The 19,461-nt window shown below is 45.2% G+C and overlaps 1 protein-coding gene across 3 annotated transcripts in view; it reads right to left on the bottom strand.

Moving 5' to 3' along the window:
• Positions 1–273: 273 nt before the first annotated feature.
• WNT11 (Wnt family member 11) overlaps positions 274–19,461 on the bottom strand; it is a 29,884-nt gene continuing 10,696 nt past the window's right edge. For all 3 annotated transcript variants that reach the window (XM_030557645.1, XM_030557654.1, XM_030557659.1), the window contains exons 3-6: positions 15,057–15,292; positions 14,282–14,559; positions 11,146–11,438; positions 274–1,745 (exon numbers count right to left, since the gene is read on the bottom strand). In XM_030557645.1, the coding sequence (XP_030413505.1) occupies positions 1,571–1,745; positions 11,146–11,438; positions 14,282–14,559; positions 15,057–15,292 (982 nt within the window). In that variant the 3' untranslated portion in view covers positions 274–1,570. The remainder of the gene's footprint in view (positions 1,746–11,145; positions 11,439–14,281; positions 14,560–15,056; positions 15,293–19,461) is intronic.

Here is a 19,461-nt window from a genome sequence, read left to right on the forward strand (position 1 = left end):
TATGGTAATGAGGGTGGTATGAGAACCTGTCAAAAACAGCATAGTTTCTCTCTCTTCTATTGTGTATGTATCTGTCTCACTCAACTAAATGTTGGTTACGTCTGCTTCAATTAATCTGTGATTAATCTTTTTTAACTGATCATATATAGGAGGTAATGGACCAGGAAGACAGGGAATGGTGGAAATGGAAAATTAGACATCTGTCCAAGTAGAAGACAATGTTATAGATTTAGATATAATAATAATAATAATTAATAATAATAAGCTCTTTTATTTGCACTGTTGAGTAATTTCAGCATTTCTTTCTTACTATTGTTAAGCTTGTTTATAATAGATATATTTATATATAAAGTAGAATAGAGAAAAGCATAAGATATATTTTATAAATATTTCTGTATGTTCTGCATACAAAATAAAATATGTACATCCACAGATAGTGGTTCTGTGCTGTTGTCATGGCAGGACCATACATTTCATTCACATACTCCGGCTAGGTCTGCTTAGAATAGCTGACATCTCGCCTTGTCTGGAATTTCTAACGATGTAAACACACCTCCCACACTGCTGGTGTCTTGGCAATTTCTTGGCTCTGAGTTTATAGCTTTGTTGAGGGAGGAGGGATGGTGCCATATTTACATTAGGACTGGATGGGACAAGGCATCGGAGTAACCGTGAATTAGGGAGTAACATCCAATGGTCGAGAGAGAGGAAATGGATGCACGAGTTGACTTTCCATTTCCATTTTACTTTGACTTCACTGTGTATTTCGTTACATCTCATGGCTGCTCTCCGGTCACTCAGCCCCTGTGTCCAATGGGCTCCTCTCACTACACCTGGATCACATTGACACTGGGGTCCAATATATTTTTGTGAATACTTGAATTTGACACCCTAGCAGCCTACAAATTCGGGACAAGACCTCTGGTCCTTAGATAGAACAATAACTTGAGTCTCGGCCCTGGACAAAAGAAAAGGGTTAAATTGATTTGCATATGTTTTTGTTTCAGGGGCAGAACCAGGAATGTTTCTGGCTTTATCATGCTGAGTGGATTCTCCCATCCTAAAAATTTAGTCTTTGGAAACAAATACAATGATTGCTTTGAAGTTATAGTGCATCCCTTGTCAGGGATTGTCCTGCAGGCTACTGGAGAATCCAGGCCCTTTGCGGTAGGATGCAGGAGCAGATGTTAGCCTGTATTATTTTCAGCTGCAGCTGTTTCTTCTCCCCGGGAAAGTTTCTCTTTGTTTCTTACAGTACTAAAGGCACTTGTTAGCTGGACGTTGTTGGCAACCATAAGGCATGTTTTTGCAAGAAGGTACGATTCAAAATGAGTTTTGGCTTAAACCTCTTGTCTTCTCAGGAAGAATTTGATTGGTGGGAAAACCTTCCCCTTTTTACATTTTAAAAAACAATGTTATTTTTACTGTTGTAATTGAATTCTCTTTATATCATCTCCAAGTCCAGGTCTTTGCAAGATAAACGATGTCTAGTCCAGGAAAGGTTTCCTCCTCTATGACTAATGCTTTGGTGCCACTGGCATCTAAGCTCTTTGACCGAGTGAGAGATGTTTCATTTGCACACATATCTTTCAACAGTCCTCTCGCATTTTTTACAGGTCACGTAGCAGCACCAGTGGTATTTGCAGTGGCACCGCTCCACCACTTTGTCCATGTACGGGTTGTAGCCTCGGCCACAGCACATCAGGTCGCAGCTGTCGCTGCCGTTGGAGGTTTTGTTGCATTGCCTGGAATAAAGGAGATGGGGGAATTAGTGCAAATCATCACAAAGCCTGTTTAGAAATTAAGTAATCGTCTGTGTCTGCAGTTGTGGCTTGGCTTGTGCGGATGTGCCAGGCATGGAGGAGGGGCCGTGGGACTGATCTTCAGGTGGGCTAACTGGATGCTTCAGCCACCTGGGGATCTGCCCAAGGAACATGCCACACCTGCAAAGAAGCCAGATAAATTCTCAGTCCCTGTGTTCTGGGGCCTGATCCAAAGCCCACAGAAGTCAATTGGGAGTTTAGAATCCCCTACTATGCAAGCGCTGGAGATTCTAGCCCCACCAAGAGCACTCGTAACCCCACAAGGGTGGGGAGAGATGAGACTAGGTCAATACCCTTGTGCCATTGCCCATATGCCTGCACATTGGCCAGCAGCACTGGGCTAGCAGAGGAGTCAGCACTGCTGACCCTGAAAAGGGTGCAGAAAGGGCCACACACTCCCCAAGGGACTGCAGAGGCCAGGTGCAAAATGCCTGAGACTGGGAAAGTCACCTCCCTGTCTTAAAGCCATGGTCTAGCCGCAACTGTGTCAGGTACATTACAGCTAATCGCCCCGGGGCAATACCTTGCACTTCTGTGGGGCCTTCCAAATGAGTGTACAAACACCAGGCCTTGCCTGGCTCTGTGGGGCCTTCCACTGCAGTGTACAAACACCAGGCCTTGCCTGGCTCTGACATTCCACCTCATGGCAGGCAGTGGGGAACATGAGTATTGCAGGATGATACATGTAGCTCATCATACAGATGTATTCCTTTTCTTTCTTCTGATTTTAATTAAATCCACCCTCCTGAGAGTCAGTCTGTACTTCTGTATGGTTCTCTTGGGTTGTCTGCTGAATCAATTCACAATGCTGGCTTAAATTTTCAAAAGTAACTGGTGATTTTGGGTGTCACCTTGCCACACCTTTAAAAGGGCCTGATTTTCTGAGGGTAGATGCCCAGCCATTCCTGAAAAACCAGCCCCCACCCCTTAAGGTGTCTCGAGTTGGGCATGCAGACATCACTAGTCAGTTTCAAATGTAGTCCCTCAGGTAGTGGGAAGTTCATGGCCACCTGGTAGGGTGGTGCAAGGTTTGCATGGCTCTGAGGCTGGCATCAAACACTGCAGTGATAAAGCACCATGGTGAATAAAACCAGCATATGGGGAAAGCTGGTCTTATGGCTAAAATACTAGCTGGCCACTCAAAACCTTTGGGTTCAACTCCTGTCTCTGCTACAGATTCCCTGTGTGACCTTGGACAAGTTTCTTAATCTTGCTCTGACTCTGGTTCTCATCTGCACAATACCAATAATGCTTCCTGAGTACTTTGTATGTAAGCTCTTTAGGGTAGAGGCTCTTACTATGTGTACTTAGAGCACCCAGCACAACCAGACCCCAGACTTAGCTGCAACCTCTAGATGCTAATATCAAGTGAGATACATTTCCCTAGGAAACTGCTCAGACATCTTTTCCAAATCACATTTTGCTTAGGTTATTTTGGCCAGAAGTATTTTTACATCAGATTGGGGGGAGGCGGGAGAGAGAAGAACGGAGAGTGAGGAGGGAGAATTGGACTCCTGTGCTGAGCACGCCATTAACAGCTGGAAATGAAACCAAGTGATTTATAGGAATTCCTCATGAGGTAATGCTTTATGGGACGTTATAGGATTAATGAAGTGCTGTGAATTTTGTTCTTGTTCTTCTCTTATTTATTCCTGATTTGGTACGACCTCCTGTTTGTTATTTCTGACCTCCATTCATGGTCAGGTTCCATTTTTAAAGTTTCCCCACTCATTCCCCCACCTTGGGAGTGCGTGAACATATTCACAAACCTCTGGTAGGTTAACCAAAGCCTGCTTATAATTGTTATGTCCAACAGTCAAAAGCTCAGTCCATAACCACACTGTGTGTGTTTACCTAATGTTGAACGAATGGCATTGTTGTATACGCCCGTGAGCCTGCACCCCCGCCAACAGGAAACCTCAGAATGACTCCTCATAAACATATTAGTCAATAAGTTAAATATTTAGAGCAAAGGTTCAAATACATAAATATTAACATTATGGAGGGGCTTTAAAGACTTAGTCAGCTTTGACGGAGGTTGGGAAGGTGGAATTCACTGGATTCATTTTGCAAGGACCATGAGTTCAGAGCAGGCCATAAAATTCACATGTTTGTGTATGTGATGTCCATGCCATCTTGTACAATTCAGCGGGAGCTAAGCAGAATTGGGTGGGGTTAGTACTTAGATGGGGCTCTCCAAGACACACACAGCTGCTTCAGAAAGTGGCGTGGATGATTTGGTGTCACTCTTTCCTCTGAGTTGTTATGGAACCAAATACCCCAGTATAGTGTCAGGGACACTGTGTCTTATATGGACACTCATATGGGTCTATAGTGTGATATATTTAGCACATTATGATCAAAGTTACTCACAGACTAGATATGGAGCAAAACTGGTACCTGAAATCTTCCCCCTCCCCATTTCTTCCCACCAAAAGACTGAAGGTTTGGATCAACATGGAATCCAATCCTATACTGCCTGTAGAGTTAGGGTTTTCCAAAAACTAAATCCATCCCACTTGGCCTCATAGAGAGAGAGAGGGGAAAAGAAAACATTATAAGAGAATGCCAGTCTTCCCTTCATTTTGTCATTTTGGATCAAAGAGCTTAGAGCTGAATCATCCTGATTTTGGTTTCACAAAACCCCAGCCTGTTAAGCGCACTTCTACCCCAAACATGTTTTCTGAACGGTTTTGTGTCAATACCATTAAACAACTATCTTGTTCTCTGCTGTAAGTGTTGGGATTGGGTGAATAATACCCAAATCTTTTTACAGACTGAAACAGCTTCTGGTATCTATAGTATTTCTTCTGGACCTATGTGTATAAGTAGCTAAAGACAAGCAGGGACAGAACCTGCAGGTTTGTCCAAATTAGCAGACAAATCATATTTGATGTTGGCTTGTCACGGAGCCTGATTCTAATCCCACCCAGCTAGACTTAGCCTTATCTGTACTTGTGTAAATCTAGTGCAATTCCATTGACACCAGTGCAATTCCACTCCAAGTGAGAATCTGGCCCATTGGCTTCGAACCTAGCACTGTAATTCCTAGAAATATTTGCAAAAACAATAGAAAATAATGTACCAGCCACCTCAAATGAGACAGAAAACATGCCGCGGACCCAACTGTGCTCCTTAAAGATGCCATGGCATTTTTTGCAACAAGAGGGGAGGTTAGCGAGTAGCTTAGCCAAAGTTCACTCACACTCTGCCCATCTAAAGCTCTTTAGGTCTGTAGCTAGTGTTGTGTAGTAGTCCTTGGTTCAGAATAGCTTCATCTGCATCCCAGAAGTGACTGTGTTGCAGTGGAAAGCTAAGGGACTCTTGAACCCACAGGGTCACAGGTTACACCTACGTGAGTCTTCCCACAGACAGCAGAGGCTAAGAAATGCCACAAGCACAAACTCATGGAGAATCCTCTGAACCATTCACTCTGGGCCCCCTGTGGAACTGGCAGGTGGTTTCACCACGTAAACTCCCTGATGGTCCAAGATCCGTGTGAATCCCAGACCATGCACAGGGGAAGAGACCATTAGCATAAAGACCAAATCCTCTACCAGAGCTCCCTCAAGAGCTAGGCTGCCATGTACTCCCTACTAGTGGCCTTGCCGCGAAGGAGGGATTGTAGCTCCTTCAAGGAGTCCCTGCTGATCTTGCACTCAGATTCCCAGTTGGAAATCCAACCATGCCAGAGGGGAGCGTGAGATGGAAAGCAGCTGCGTCTAGCTCCACCCACTCCTAGCCACTCTCGCCCACTCCACAAACCATGGAACCCTGATCATGGAGAAGAGCTTCTACAATGTCTAGGGCCCAGGGCAGAGAATGCATCAGAGCCTTGGCTTGCCTTCTAGTTGTGGGTCTGCATCCTCTTTAGGCACACCTTGCTGCTCTCTGCCCCATGCTGCAGAGAGTACGGAGCATGTAGCCCAACTTCTTCAAAGCACTTGGGGATGAAAGGTACTATATAAATAATATAAATGATTGTTACTCTTATTTTACATGCTAGTCCAGTGAGCACTCGAGCAAGCTCTTCTAAGTCAAATCAAATCATGGCCTGGTGGCCCATTGTATGGCACCATGAAGTTACTCATCTTGTGTCACAAAACTTAGATTAACTGGTTCGGAGCTATTGTGTCCTTTTGTGTAGATATGAATCTGCGGGATGGTGCTCTATGCACTGCTGTATGCTAGTTTCTTATGATGTATCACACAGGAAACAGGAAACTTAAAATCATATCACCGTTTCTTAAAAATTGTGTAACTCCATATTTTCATGAGTGCTGGAAGGAGTTGTTCTAGTTATAATGAACTGGCAAAATACAGATGTTTAAATGATATGAATTGTTCTTTTATACATCAGGCCAAAGCCAGAGGCCAAAAGAGCCCTTGCAAGATAATTCCACAAGACAATTTATGTCTCTTACTTTTAGTACTACTGTGACATTGGAGGGAGCAGAGGAGGAGGGAGAGGGTGGGGAGGAAGACATTTGGGTTGAGATTTTCAAAACCATCTATGGAATTTAGAAACACAATTCTCCCTCAGCAATGAGAAGTGGCAGCCGCTGGGCTCCAAGACCGTTCCGGGACAGATCAGTAATAAACAGCTCACTAATCTTTGTGTGATTCTAGCAGTACAAGAATTCTGTGTACAAGGCAACATTTCCCTTTCAGTCACTTTCTGATGGGACTTAAACCAATATTTGAAATATGATACACTGGATCCTAATGATAATGAAAGTGAATTCCTTTACCATTTTTCTCACAGACTGGATCCCAGTTTCATACTCTGGTATAATTTATCTTTTATTTGAAACTGATGATGAATTTTCTGAAATACCTCATTGAAGATACGTTATAGAGTGTTGTCTCACAAGAACACCCCAAAATTTTAAACCATCTTTCTCTGTGGTTCAGTTTGTTCTAGTTATTGACAGTCATAAATTCGGGGACCTGCTTCATGTGTCAGCTTCTCTGGATATTTATTTTCTCTCAAGACCATTTTTCTTTTATATAAAAAATGTGGCAGTGATACATAGATTAATGTGTTCTGTCTAGGGTGACCAGATGTCCTGATTTTATAGGGACAGTCCCGATTTTGGAGTGTTTTTCTTATATAGACTCCTATTACCCCCCACCCCCCATCCCGATTTTTCATACTTGCTGTCTGGTCACCCTAGCTCTGTCTAACGTTGATAAGAACACAGATCCATTGCAAGACAGTTGTTAACAGAAATGGATTCAAGCTGCAAAATTCAGACCCTTCTCCAGATTTTGTACACTTCAAAGGTCTTGGAGTGTTCAGAGTTCAGGTTTGGAATGAGGTTTGAATTCTGTGGGTTTTGACCCAACACCATTTCTATTTTCAACATAAAAACATAAAATAGCCCAGTTTGACTTACAAATGATCCCAGGTTCATTCAAAATAAGGTCTAAACTTTCATTGAAAGTCTTTTTATTAATCCTGGACTTAGTTTGAAGCGAAACATTTCACACAGCTCTGCTACAAAGAAACTTGATTCCCCTGCCACTCCCCAAACTCCATGATTAGTGTAAGCAATGGGAAGGATAACTAGATAATAGTAGCAGTGAGAGATCTGCGGGACTATTCACTACATCCACCTGCCAGCCAGTGCAGTATTGTTCCCTACAGTATATAATGAAATCCAATATTCAGGGCAATAGAACTTGAGCTATAAACCTCCCATTTTACATGATCAAAACTTGTTCTGATTCACAGGACATTAAAGTCCCCGTCTTTTTCCATGTGAGCCAGAAAAGTCCCTCCCCCCTTTTATATTGAAAACTAATAATCCAAGTTCAAAAAAAAGCTTCCTCGTGAATTCTGCACTTAATGGAGTTTTATGAAAATTAGATTGTTTAAAAGCACCGTACATCATGGGATGGTTTTATTTCCCTTTTTTCCCCTTTCTTTCTGCTTCGCCTGGTTAATTTCACTAGACTCTCAAAGTTAGTAGCACAATTAGCAAATATGCCTTGGGTTAAGGGTTTGGGAATGAGCTCATGTAATGCAATCTAAAATAACAAGAGGGAACACAGAATGCAGGCCTTACTTGTCAAGGGAGCTGCAGCATGCCTGTCTCCTCCATGCACTTTTAAATGTAGCCAGCAGATCTGAAAAACTATCTGCCAAAAAAACTTCAGGCTGGAGTTCTCTCAGTTTGTAGCTGGAAAGGGGGTGTGATGTGCTCGGTCATCAGGATGGACTGTGTGTGATGGAGGGGTGTGAGGTAAGGGAGAGGATGCCCTGGCTGCAGTGGGATTATAACACCTCCTGTCTGTTGATCCATGGAGCGCTGCTGGCAGCACCACTGAAGGGAAACATTTTTCTTGTTCTAGTGGCCAGAAAAGAGGCCAAAAAATGAGTGAGAGTGGATAGGTGCGGAGGAGACGGGAAACAGGCGGAGGGACTTCATTGAAATTCCTTTTAGTTACATTCACTTTCAAGTTCCTTCAAAAAATCAGGCTTGAAGGAAATAGCGAGATCTCCTGAAAGTTAAAGTGTAGAAGGAATAAAATATTAAGATGCCTTTGGGACCCTACTTATCCAGTAAATCCTGTTTGGGATATTTCCAAATGAATGTTATACACCTTTGTGTAGTAAATGCAAACTATATATATATATCCTGTACATTACAGCAACTGGTTTTTGCTTCTTTCTCCTCATCTCTGTCACTAGGCACCATCTCTCAGTTACATGCCAGGCTGGAACGGGGCCACCATATATAGAAGATATTAAAAGCGTTCTCTTTGAAAGGAAAACTGAAAAAAAAGTCTGGATTAGCTACTGCAACCCCCGAGGGGAGCAGCAATGATCTGGAAATGCACTGTGGGGATTTTATTTGCTAATTTAACATAGAAACTATGCTGCTAGAGCAAAGCCTCTATTACATGGTACATTACATATCCGAGTTCTGAGACACAGGGCTTCTTCTGCAGAAGCAGCGACTAACAACTGTGAACATTATTTTATATATACACAGTCAGCTGATAATACTACTTAGCACATGCTATACCTACAAGTCAACACTGCAGCCTATTTCTGTCCTCCTCCCACCTGCCTTTGAGTCAACACTGACCTTGCCCTGTTTGTGAACAAAGGGTATCGCTTTACTGGGCTTCCTTCAAAAGTCATCACCTTCTTCCTGCCTTACCAGCTTGGCCCTTTGCATCCTCAACCAATATCATTTCCAGTGGATCCTCTTTTTCCATACTCTCATTCCCTGCTGTTACTGGACTCATGACAATAGCCCTTGCTTGATCCCTTCCTCACTTGCTAATTACTAGAATCACAGACTCATAGAATATCAGGATTGGAAGGGACCTCAGGAGGTTATCTAGTCCAACCCCCTGCTCACAGCAGGACCAACCGCAACTAAATCATTCATCTTCAACCTGAGGAGTATATGAAACCTTGCACCCGAGCTTGGAAAAGGTAGATGTGGCCTGCCATGCAGCATTGCTTTGATAAGGTACCTTTTCTGGAACTCTGTGAGCTCTCTAGAACATGGACGTCCAGTCCTTGGCTATATCTTTCTGTTCCAGCTGGCAATATGAAAAGCTAGCTATGGTAAAGTATCAAAAAATCAGACAGATCTTTTCTAAGATGTGCGTTACCTAAGCATCTTCTGGTCTCCAGCAGGCCATTGCAGAATTGTTCTGTGCACTAACTGGGTGGTAGGGAAATACCATGGTTCTGGAGAAAGGAACCATTATACAACAAATGTCTCCCAATGCCCAGATGTGTATTTCCCCTGCAGTCTTCTCCCTTCTGCAATATGATGCCCATGTACTGACAGGATATATGGATATAATTTATTTAGTGTCTGTTCCAGTAGAATTTCTTTCTACTGAATCACTCTGGACCAGCTACACAATACACAGTGATGTGCCCACCACCATCAACAATGGTGTTCCTTGAGCAAAAAGACGGTGGCCCTGGCCAAAAAAGACACATATCTTGTGTTTATACAGGTTCAGGTGCCTGTGAGTGGGAATGTTGCAGTTGTGTAAGTGTGCACAGCAATACTACACAACAGGCCAGGACAGGGAGTGAAGAGGATTATGGTATTTAACGAGGACTGAGATCTGCAGAATGTAATTATCCAGACTGGAATCTAGCCTGGATAGCACTCTTAACTAAAGGATCTTGAATGGGTACAAGTGGTCAGGTCTTCAGTTCTCATGTCTCATCCGAAAGACAGCACTTCCTGCAGCACATATTTTATAACCTCCAAAGGGGGTCTTGGTTCATGTCCGGCTCAGCAGAAATAATATTCCTGTGGAGTGACTAACATCATTTCCCACAGCACTCTGGATACACACACAGGGTACATGTTATCTGGCTAAGGTGTTGCCACTCATTTACCAGTACTCAGATTCCAGTAGCATAGAATTTATGTGGAGTGAGTAGGAAGGACCAAGCAATCCACTGTGCCTGATGGAAATCTGAACAGCGCTGATGGTGCTAAGTCATTAGTAGTAAAGGGATCCTGCAGTGCCTCCATGAAAGCACAAACAGCAGCTAAACACAGGTCATGCTGAGATTTTTCAAAACAAAAAAGGTGGAATAAAAAACCCAAGAGACTTGGCAATATAGCTCAACATCTCTGTTGTTAATGTTGCTTGGGAGTGTTGGCATTAAACCAAGTCCTACCTGCCCAAAGAGAGGAGCACTTACACCACAGCAGTTCCTACATGAGCTATAATTGTCTAGAGCAGATAAGAGAGGCTTAGTGAACCATTAAGTCGGGGCTTGATCATCGTCAATTTCCCAAGAGACAAGTTCATTCCATTACAGTCCTGTGGCATTTCAGTAAATAAGTCAAATAACACAGGGGTGGGAGTCTACATTCCAAGAGCCCTTTGCATAAAATAAATCTGTTGTAGCTACCTTCAGCTTCAATCTTGCAGAGACTACAGATCCCAGCAGACATTATCCCATTTTATCCCAAACAGCCCTCGACATGGATCATGGTTTGAGATGGGTCAGAACCAAAACCCTGGTTCTGACCAACCATGAACTTGAAGGCAGTTTGGAGCTAGAGCCAAACTGAGCCCATCTATCATCCAGTTGGAGTGCTGCACGCTGGGAGCTGTAGTTCCCATTGGCTGCTCCAGTACATTAAAGACTTGGGCACTGTATTGCCAATTTCCATGGCTGACATTAGCCCAGCGAGTGGCACTTCAACCATCCCCGATAGTAAATGCCACCTGCACAGAGATGTTCATGCTCACATCGCTGCTTCTATGCACCAGCTGAAAGCAGAGGAGTACAATTCAAATCTGACTTGTGAGTCTTTACCTGTCCTGTGTCCCATGTGATCCCACTTTTTCATTCTTCATGCAGAAGTCAGGCGAACTTTGCAGGTAAATCAGCTCTGTCTCTTTAACTGGCCTGATGTCAATATCCTTTGGTACTAATTGCTTGCGTGTGCCCATGGGTCGGTGTACCACCTTTGTGGCTGACAAGTACTTGTTTTTGAGATCCTGTGCGATGTCTCTCAGTTCTTGAAGACCCTTCCAGCAGGTCTTGATAGAACAGGAACCAGAAACTCCATGACACTTACATTTCATTTCAAGAGAGGCTTTCAGGGCCTATGGAAAAAAACAACAACAAGTTATGAAGTGACCTTCTCTTTACTTAAATCTCCCACAGAATTGCTAAGGAATTAATGTCTTAACTGGATTGCAATAAAGAGTATTCACTACTCAGGTTTCTGCACAACCAGGTTAAAGTACCTACTGTGCAAAGTGAAACACAGCTCACAGCTTGAAGATTGCTGTCAGCCTGGGTATTATTTTTACTGTGGCACCTGTTAAGGTAGTGCACAGAGCAGTGCCACAGTTTTCTATCATATTCCCACACATCCTTTAAACTCCAAAGGAGCTGGAAGTTGAAGTAATTTGCAGATAATCAATATGAAATTTGTGCCTTCAGCATATTTATACATTTGATAATCTAGATTTTAAAGCTTTGATTTGTCCAGCTCCGTGTGCAATGACCATATCTCCACATTATCTCTAATACAGAATTGCTATATTATGCATTATATCGTTTCCTTTGATTTTGCAGTTTGTGTAATTCCCTGAAGGCAATAGGAAAGATTCTCTGGGGGTGGGAATCAACAGAGCCGTGTCCCTTTATACCAGACAAAAATTTGCCATGGGGCTTAACCTTTACAATTGAGACATTAAGGAGCTAATAGAAAGAGAGAGGTGGTGCAGTGCTGTGAACTCCAGATACAGTGACTCCCTGTGTGGCCATGGACAAGTCTCTCAGAAGCAAATTTTAGGGCTGGCACTAGCGGGAGTAGCTGGGCCAATCTGGGAGACATGCAGGGGAGGGAGAGAAGACATTTCTCCCCTAGCCACAGTGGATAAGGCTACACTGCACACTCAGCTGGGGCTCTGACTCAGCTTTGAGCTAAAGTCTAATTCTTGTCCACTCACAAATCAGTGTTGGGTCAACTAGCACTCAGGACCTGGGTTCTAGTACCCTGGCAGGGGAGTGGGTCTGAGCCTGAATGCCACTGTGACTTGGGTCCCCAGACTCAAGACAGAAGGTCTGTGTAGTGCCAGGGGAAGCTCTAGGCATTTTGCTGCCCCAAGCACGGCAGGCAGGCTGCCTTCGGCGGCTTGCCTGCAAAGGGTCCGCAGGCACGCCTGCGAAAGGTCTGCCGAAGCTGCGGGACTAGCGGCCCCTCTGCAGGCAAGCTGCCAAAGGAATGCTGGGGCCTGGAGCCACCCCTGTGTAGTGCAATGTGGATGCTCTGTATGGCTGGGAAACCTGGGGCAGCAGTGGTAAGCCCAGGTTTACAATACAGTGTAGATGTACCCTGAATGGCTATGCAGGTGCGCCACACAGACTGTCCCAGCACAGTGGCTGGAGCAGCCTCCAGAGCTGCCCACAGGGGAGAGAGAGGACAGGAGAATCTGAGTAATGGCAGATCTACCAGCTTTGCCTCTGCCTATTCCCCACCCACTGAGCCCTGCAGCACAGGGATCCCTGGAGGAGCTGAGCTCCACCCCACGAAAAGCGGATGTGCACCCTCGAAGCAGCCAGGCATCCAGCCTCCTCTTGAGCAGTGGAATCCACTGGAAGGGAACTTCTGCAGCCACAGAGACAGGAACCGGGTTTCCCCTCAATGTCTCTGAAACCATTTCTCCATTTGCAGAGGGCTGTTGAGGGGACTCGTTTGTTAACATCTGCAAAGCGCCACATTCATGGTAATGGTTACTCTGCAAGTTAAATTTATTGGAGAAGACTAATCCCTGGGCTCACTCAGGCCTGGTCTACACTGGGAAATTAGGTTGGTATAACTCCGCTGCTCGGGGGTATGTGAAAAATTGACACCCCTCGGCAATGCAGCTACACGAACCTAAGCCCCAGTATAGACAGCACCAGGTGGATGGGAGAAAGCTACTGCCTCTCAGGGAGGTGGGGTACCTATTTGGTGGTGTCTTCACTGAAGTGCTACAGTGGCGCCACTGCCGCTTAAGTGTAGACAAGCCGTTAGACACTGTACTCATCACTGACACAACAATTTAAAGGCATCCGCCCTACTGGCCGTGCTGATTCAGCATACAGCTAGTGCTCCTTACCATTTACATGGCACTTCCCATGGGCAAAGGACTTCACAGACATTAATTAGTTCACACAACACGTCCCGGGGAAACATCATCCTCACATTACGGATGATGAAACTGAGAAAGGGAAGGGAAGTGGCCTGGCCAAGGTCACACAGTAAGTCAGTGGCAGAGCCAGAATTAGATCTCAGGACCTCCTAACACCCAGTCCTGTGCTCATGCTTCCCAACCCATCCGTCATCCAAATGAAGAAACTGAGGCAGAAAGGTTAGGTGATGCACCAGGCTCACAAAGGGAGAGGAAGGAGACCTCCAGTGGGAAAGGAAGGATGGTCCAATCATTAGGACACTACTCTGGGACTTGGGAGAGCTGTACTGAAAACCCTGCTCTGCCACAGACTTCCTGTGTGACCTTGGGCAAGTCACTTAGTCTCTCTGTGTCTCAGTTCCCTAGCTGGACAATGGGGAGAACAGCACTGCCCTATCTCCCAGGGTGTTGTGAGTTTAAATTCATTAAAGATTGTGAGGCGCTCCGACACTATGGTAACAGGGGCCACATAAGTACCTTATATAGACAGTCCAGGCCAGAACTGAGACTTCAGGAGTTCCCGGTGCCCAGCCTAGGATACATGACCACATCTCTCTCTCTGCTGCTCACGTCCATGAGTACTTAAGGGAATTTACATTTCTAGAGACTTAATGATATCGTCAGTGCTTATACAGCCAAGGAGTTTAGCGGGCTCTGGGGAAAGGCCTGCTTCCATGCTAGCTGGTAGAGACACTGATCTTTCACAAAGCCATCAACCACTACAGAGGATTGTACAATGACAGTAACTCTCTTTGGTTTGTTACCTGTCTCCCTACTTCACTGTTGTGCAGATGCATCAGCTTATGGGCTTGTGATCCTGATTTTTTCATCTTCATGGGAGCATCTGAAAATTTGGACCCCATGACAAGACCATAGTTGAGGTTGTCAGCACATCCTCCCCATCGATACCCAGGTCCAGGTGTCTCACCTGGGATGGGACCACAGGAGCAGCCAGGGAGGTCCCCGGTGGTGCAGGCCCTGGCGATGGTGTGGCTGATGGCTGCAGCAGAGAGGGCATACACAAATGCTGACTCCCTTGTACCTGCAAGACAGAAGAACTGCAACTCAGCCACTGATGCCAACATGCTGGGTACCCTCCAAAGAGAGGCCTGCACAGCCCCTGCCTCAGAGAAGACACGTCACAAACACAGAGCGTAGAGAAACGCGGCTGGAATCTTTTCTGCTGTGCAACCCAAACTTGGTGGTACACAGGAGTACCTTGGAGCTTCGGCTTTATGAGCGAGCTACCCAAGTAGCACAGGAGGAGGTAGCTGGGCAGGCTGGCCTGAGAGCACATGTCATAGTGGATGTGGGAGGGATATGGGTGAGGCCAGCGCAAGGTTTGGTCTGGCCCTATGTGAGGGTGTTACTCCATTGAGGAGCGCAGGATAGGCATGTGTGCAGAACAGGAAAGATATGCAGTTCCTTCTCTATAATGAGGGTCCCAGCCCCTCTGCATAGCATGGTAAAACTTAAGTCTCCCCACACACCTCTGACTCACTTCTCCCTGAGCCCGGCAAAGCCAGCGCCGACTGTTACCTCTCTCCAAATCCAGCAGGTAGTTGGGTGCCAGCTCAATGGAGGAGCAGTTCCACCTCATGTCGGCAAAAGTTCTACGGCACGTCTTTATCACTTCCCGGGCTGCCTGGATGATGGTTTGCATGAGCTCCAGGTTACTGCGACACAGCTGCACTTGGGACACGACCAGGCCTTCTAATTGCTTGCAGTGCTGGGTCTGATTCAGAGCAAGAACGGGGGGAGTCTTGGACAAAGCTCTGTGAACAAAAATCACCAAAGCCATTAGAAGGTTAACCTTCCATTTGGCATTGGTTTCTCCTCTGTCAGGCTGCCCAAGAACCACCTGAAAACACTTTGCCTTTGACACACCATACCCCTCCCTCCTTTTTAACTAAGGAAAACATTTCAATCCATCCAAAGGCTTTCAGAATGCCACATGGATTGAACAACATAGATGCGTTGGCAATTCTTTTGGACAAGCCTACCCTGCAGCTAGGAGTGAGCTTTCCAGCCTGCGCAGACAGACTTCGGTAGAGGGGTTCACACTAGCCAGGCAAGCTCAAGACAACCTGAGCTCTTGGATCTGAGCTCCAGGTGGCTAGTCTGAGCCACCACTGGTGCTGCAGTGTCCACACAGCTATCTTCCATGTACTAGTGCAAAGATCTCCAAACACTTAGAAAATGACCCATCAACTCCATAACGTATAGCTAGATCTTCCTTCGGCTTTAAGAAAGGATGGGAGGAGGGATAGCTCAGTGGCTTGAGCATTGGACTGCTAAACCCAGGGTTGTGAGTTCTAATTTTTGAGGGGGCCATTTAGGGAACTGGTGTAAAAATCTGTCAGGGGGTTGGACTAGATGACCTTCTGAGGTCCTTTCCAACCCTAATCTTCTATGATTCTACATAGGCACCATCAGTGTTCTGCATTCAGAATCCATCTCACACACCCGCAGAGGAATATGCTAAATGTCCAAGTATGTAATTACAGGGGGAAAAATCCACTGCTTAGCCTAGAAAAAAACCTATTGAGTTTCCAAAACAGATGGCTTCACCATTGAATTAAAACAAACCACTCCATCTGTTGTAACTACCATTACACTTAGATAAGTTGGTATAAATATCTTCAAAAATCTGGTGCAACAGCAAAATGACAGTACTAGAAAGGCAGGATGCTGGAGAAAGTTGAGAGCTAGTCCAAAAACACGAGCACAAACATTACCATAAAGCAACATAGAAGGCAACAATACACCATAGACCACTGGCCCACCTACTCTGGTAGCCTTCCTCCAGCAGTGGCCAACATTTGATGCATCAAGTGAAAGGAAAACCAGGGAACTGATTATGCCATGCAGCATCTTTGGGCATGTGATTCTTCCCTAGCCACCCATAGGTGGTCAGCTGAAGAACAGAATATGGCTGACTTTGTATCTTTATGAGCTACCTAATGCAGCTGTAAATATCCTTCCTGATCATGAAACTAGTTTATAACTCATTGCATCATTAACCGGTGAACAGCCCTGCACAGGATGGCGATATGCTGCCATAAAACATATTTCCTTCTCTCCGTATTTAGTGTGTTGCCTTTCAGTTTCATCCTACACCACCCTGTTCTCCTAGGTGAGTTTAGTTGATTAATAGGCACATTTATTTTATTTACTGCTACCGCAGGTAAGTGATTCACAACTTAAACAAAATACCCAAATCAGATTGAGAGATGGGTCCAAACCATAACACTTGCTCTTTGCTCCCCACTCTCATGCCCACCTTTGGGGAATTCATATCCACATTTGAATCTGTCCCTTACCGCAACTATGAGATGACCCGAACCCGAAAACCCAAACAATGTCTTAAATTCTCTGTCACAAAATTCCTTTGTGCCCTGGGGCTGGGAGTTCAGCTTTCCTGTGTTCCAGTTCCCTAGCTGTGGAGAATAGCAGTGCCCCACCTCACAGGGATGTTGTGCAGATAAATACATTAAAGAATGTGAGGAGCTCAGATACTATTGCAAGGAAGGCCAGATAAGTACCTCTGGTTGATTGATAGCATTCTGATCACTTGAAACTTCTGCCTGCTTTTCAAGGGTGAGCCCCAAGCAGAGTGCCTTGCAGAAATCCCTGGTCGGTTTTCACCATACTCTTCGTTATCAGGTTTCGTCTATAACGTCCCTACCTGCAGCTCTGGAAAATAATCTCATTGCTCCTCATGAGCTGGCAGGAGGAATAGGAATTTCCTGTCACCTGTGCATCATACTGAGTGATATAAGCTCAGTGGTTTGAGCATTGGCCTACTAAACCCAGGGTTGAGTTCAATCCTTACACTTAGGGATCTGGGGCAAAAATCTGTCTGGGGATTGGTCCTGCTTTGAGCAGGGGGTTGGACTAGATGACCTCCTGAGGTCCCTTCCAACCCTGATAGTCTATGATCCTATTCTATATGGAACTAGGTAACCAGGGGTTGACACAACTGATATGGCCTGTCAGCAGGGAAGATAATACATCACCTCATTATAAGCATATGAGCTACTTCTAAGGAGGAACTGCCCTGTCTGATGACTGGCACAGGTAGAGCCAGAGTTAAAGTCAGTTAGAGCTGCAGGTGCTTAGCAATTTGGAAAATCAGGCCCTTGGGACCAGATCCATCAACAAAAGATCTTCCTCTTGGCGTCTAAAGTTTGGCATCCAAAACTCTTGAAAATTTGACCCAGAATGTTTATCAGCAACTCTCAGGAACTGACTCAAAAGCTAGTTAGGCAAGAGGCCAAAACTAGTGTGAGATTCAGATCACACCTAATCATAAATACAACAAAGGTGATGGCTGCTTGGGATGCAGTATAGTCCAAGCAGCAAAATAAACAAACATATTGGGTACATCTACACTGTGGAAAAACTCTATGGCAGCGAGTCTCAGAGCCCAGGTCAACTGACTTGGGCTCGAGGAGCTGGTGGTTCAGAGCTAAAAATAGCGGTGTAGACATTCCTTCTCAGGCTGAAGATCCTCCAAAGATCCTCTGAGATCCTCTCCCTCACTCCAGCCCAAGTGTGAACATCTACACCGCTATTTCCAGCTCCATAGCATGATCCCTACAAGCCTGAGTCAGTTGACTTGGTCTCTGAGACTCGTTGTCTTGTGGGTTGGTTGGTTTGTTTTTTGGGAGGGGTGTGTGTTTTGTTTGGGGGTTTTTGCAATGTAGACGTACCTAGTAAGTCTGATAAAGTAAAGGAGTTCTGCAAGTCTTGTCCCAACTGCCCTCGAGAGACTGGGCATGGAAAGTTGGATTCATTTAGAGAGAAAACAGGTGTGTCCGAAATGCTGAAGTTCAGGTTGGGACAACTTAAAGCGGATTTGATCTGTTGCTTGATATGGCTGGGAAAACAGGACCATGGAGACATGAAAGGAGCCTGCTGAAATATGGCATTGCTCCAGATAAAGTGGGATTATCACCAGCAGGGAAGAAGCCACATGAGTGAGTATTATGCAACAATGTGGAATAAAGCAAGATGTTTATATGGAAAGGAAGCTAGAGCATTTCAGGGACCCAGCCAGCAGAAATTGAGGTCACTTAGAGGAAGAAATGTTGCAGCCCAGGAGAGGCCCATCAGAAGATGAAGGGAAAACAAAGGAGAGATGGCTGGAAAGCATCACAGGTTATGTCAGTGCTAATGGTGCAGTGGAAGGGAGTGATATGAACAGAGGGCTCATAACGAAATGCGGTACCACAGCACTTGCTGATACTGATGGTGAATTTTATGGATAAAATGTTCCAAAGTGACTGTGCAGTAAATAAGAAACTAGGAAGAGTGGAAGGATTTGCAAGAAGGCAAAGAGAGCGGGATGCATTATAAATCCAAAGAGAGGAATTCAGTAATTGGAGGCAATCGCTGTTTCTTGTTGAGTCAGCCGCGCTCTAGGGAGCCGGCCATGAATAAAACATAGGATGCAGAAATCTATTTTGTGAACATCTCTCACGCTTGAGCTTCATGCCTTAGCATACGAGAATTTATAATAGGAAACATCTCTGAATGTCAGGAGGAAAATGAAGAGAGTGATGGAGATGGAAAAGAAAACTCATATTTATTGGAGACACTTGCAAAGAATGAAATACATATTTATAAATCGTGTAGATTAGGGATGCAAGAGACATTTTAGGTCAGCTAGTGCAATGGTCCTCAACCTTTCTGGGCCCAGGACCCATTTGTAAATGTTTATGGCCTGTTATGACCCAGTAAACAGCCTGGGGGTGAAGGTCATGGAGTGGCTTCGGTTGGCATCCTGGCACTCACCCCACTCTGGCGGCTCCTGCAGTTCCTGTGCTGTGGGGCTGGTTGGGCATGGCTTTCTGCTTTGGGCGTTGCAACCTCCAGGGTTGCAGCCCTGCTCAGGTTTGGCTCTGCCCCTGACTGGACCAAATTTGTGTGAGTGCAGCTG

Source organism: Gopherus evgoodei, chromosome 1, assembly GCF_007399415.2.
Source record: "Gopherus evgoodei ecotype Sinaloan lineage chromosome 1, rGopEvg1_v1.p, whole genome shotgun sequence".
NCBI classification, from domain to species: Eukaryota; Metazoa; Chordata; order Testudines; family Testudinidae; genus Gopherus; species Gopherus evgoodei.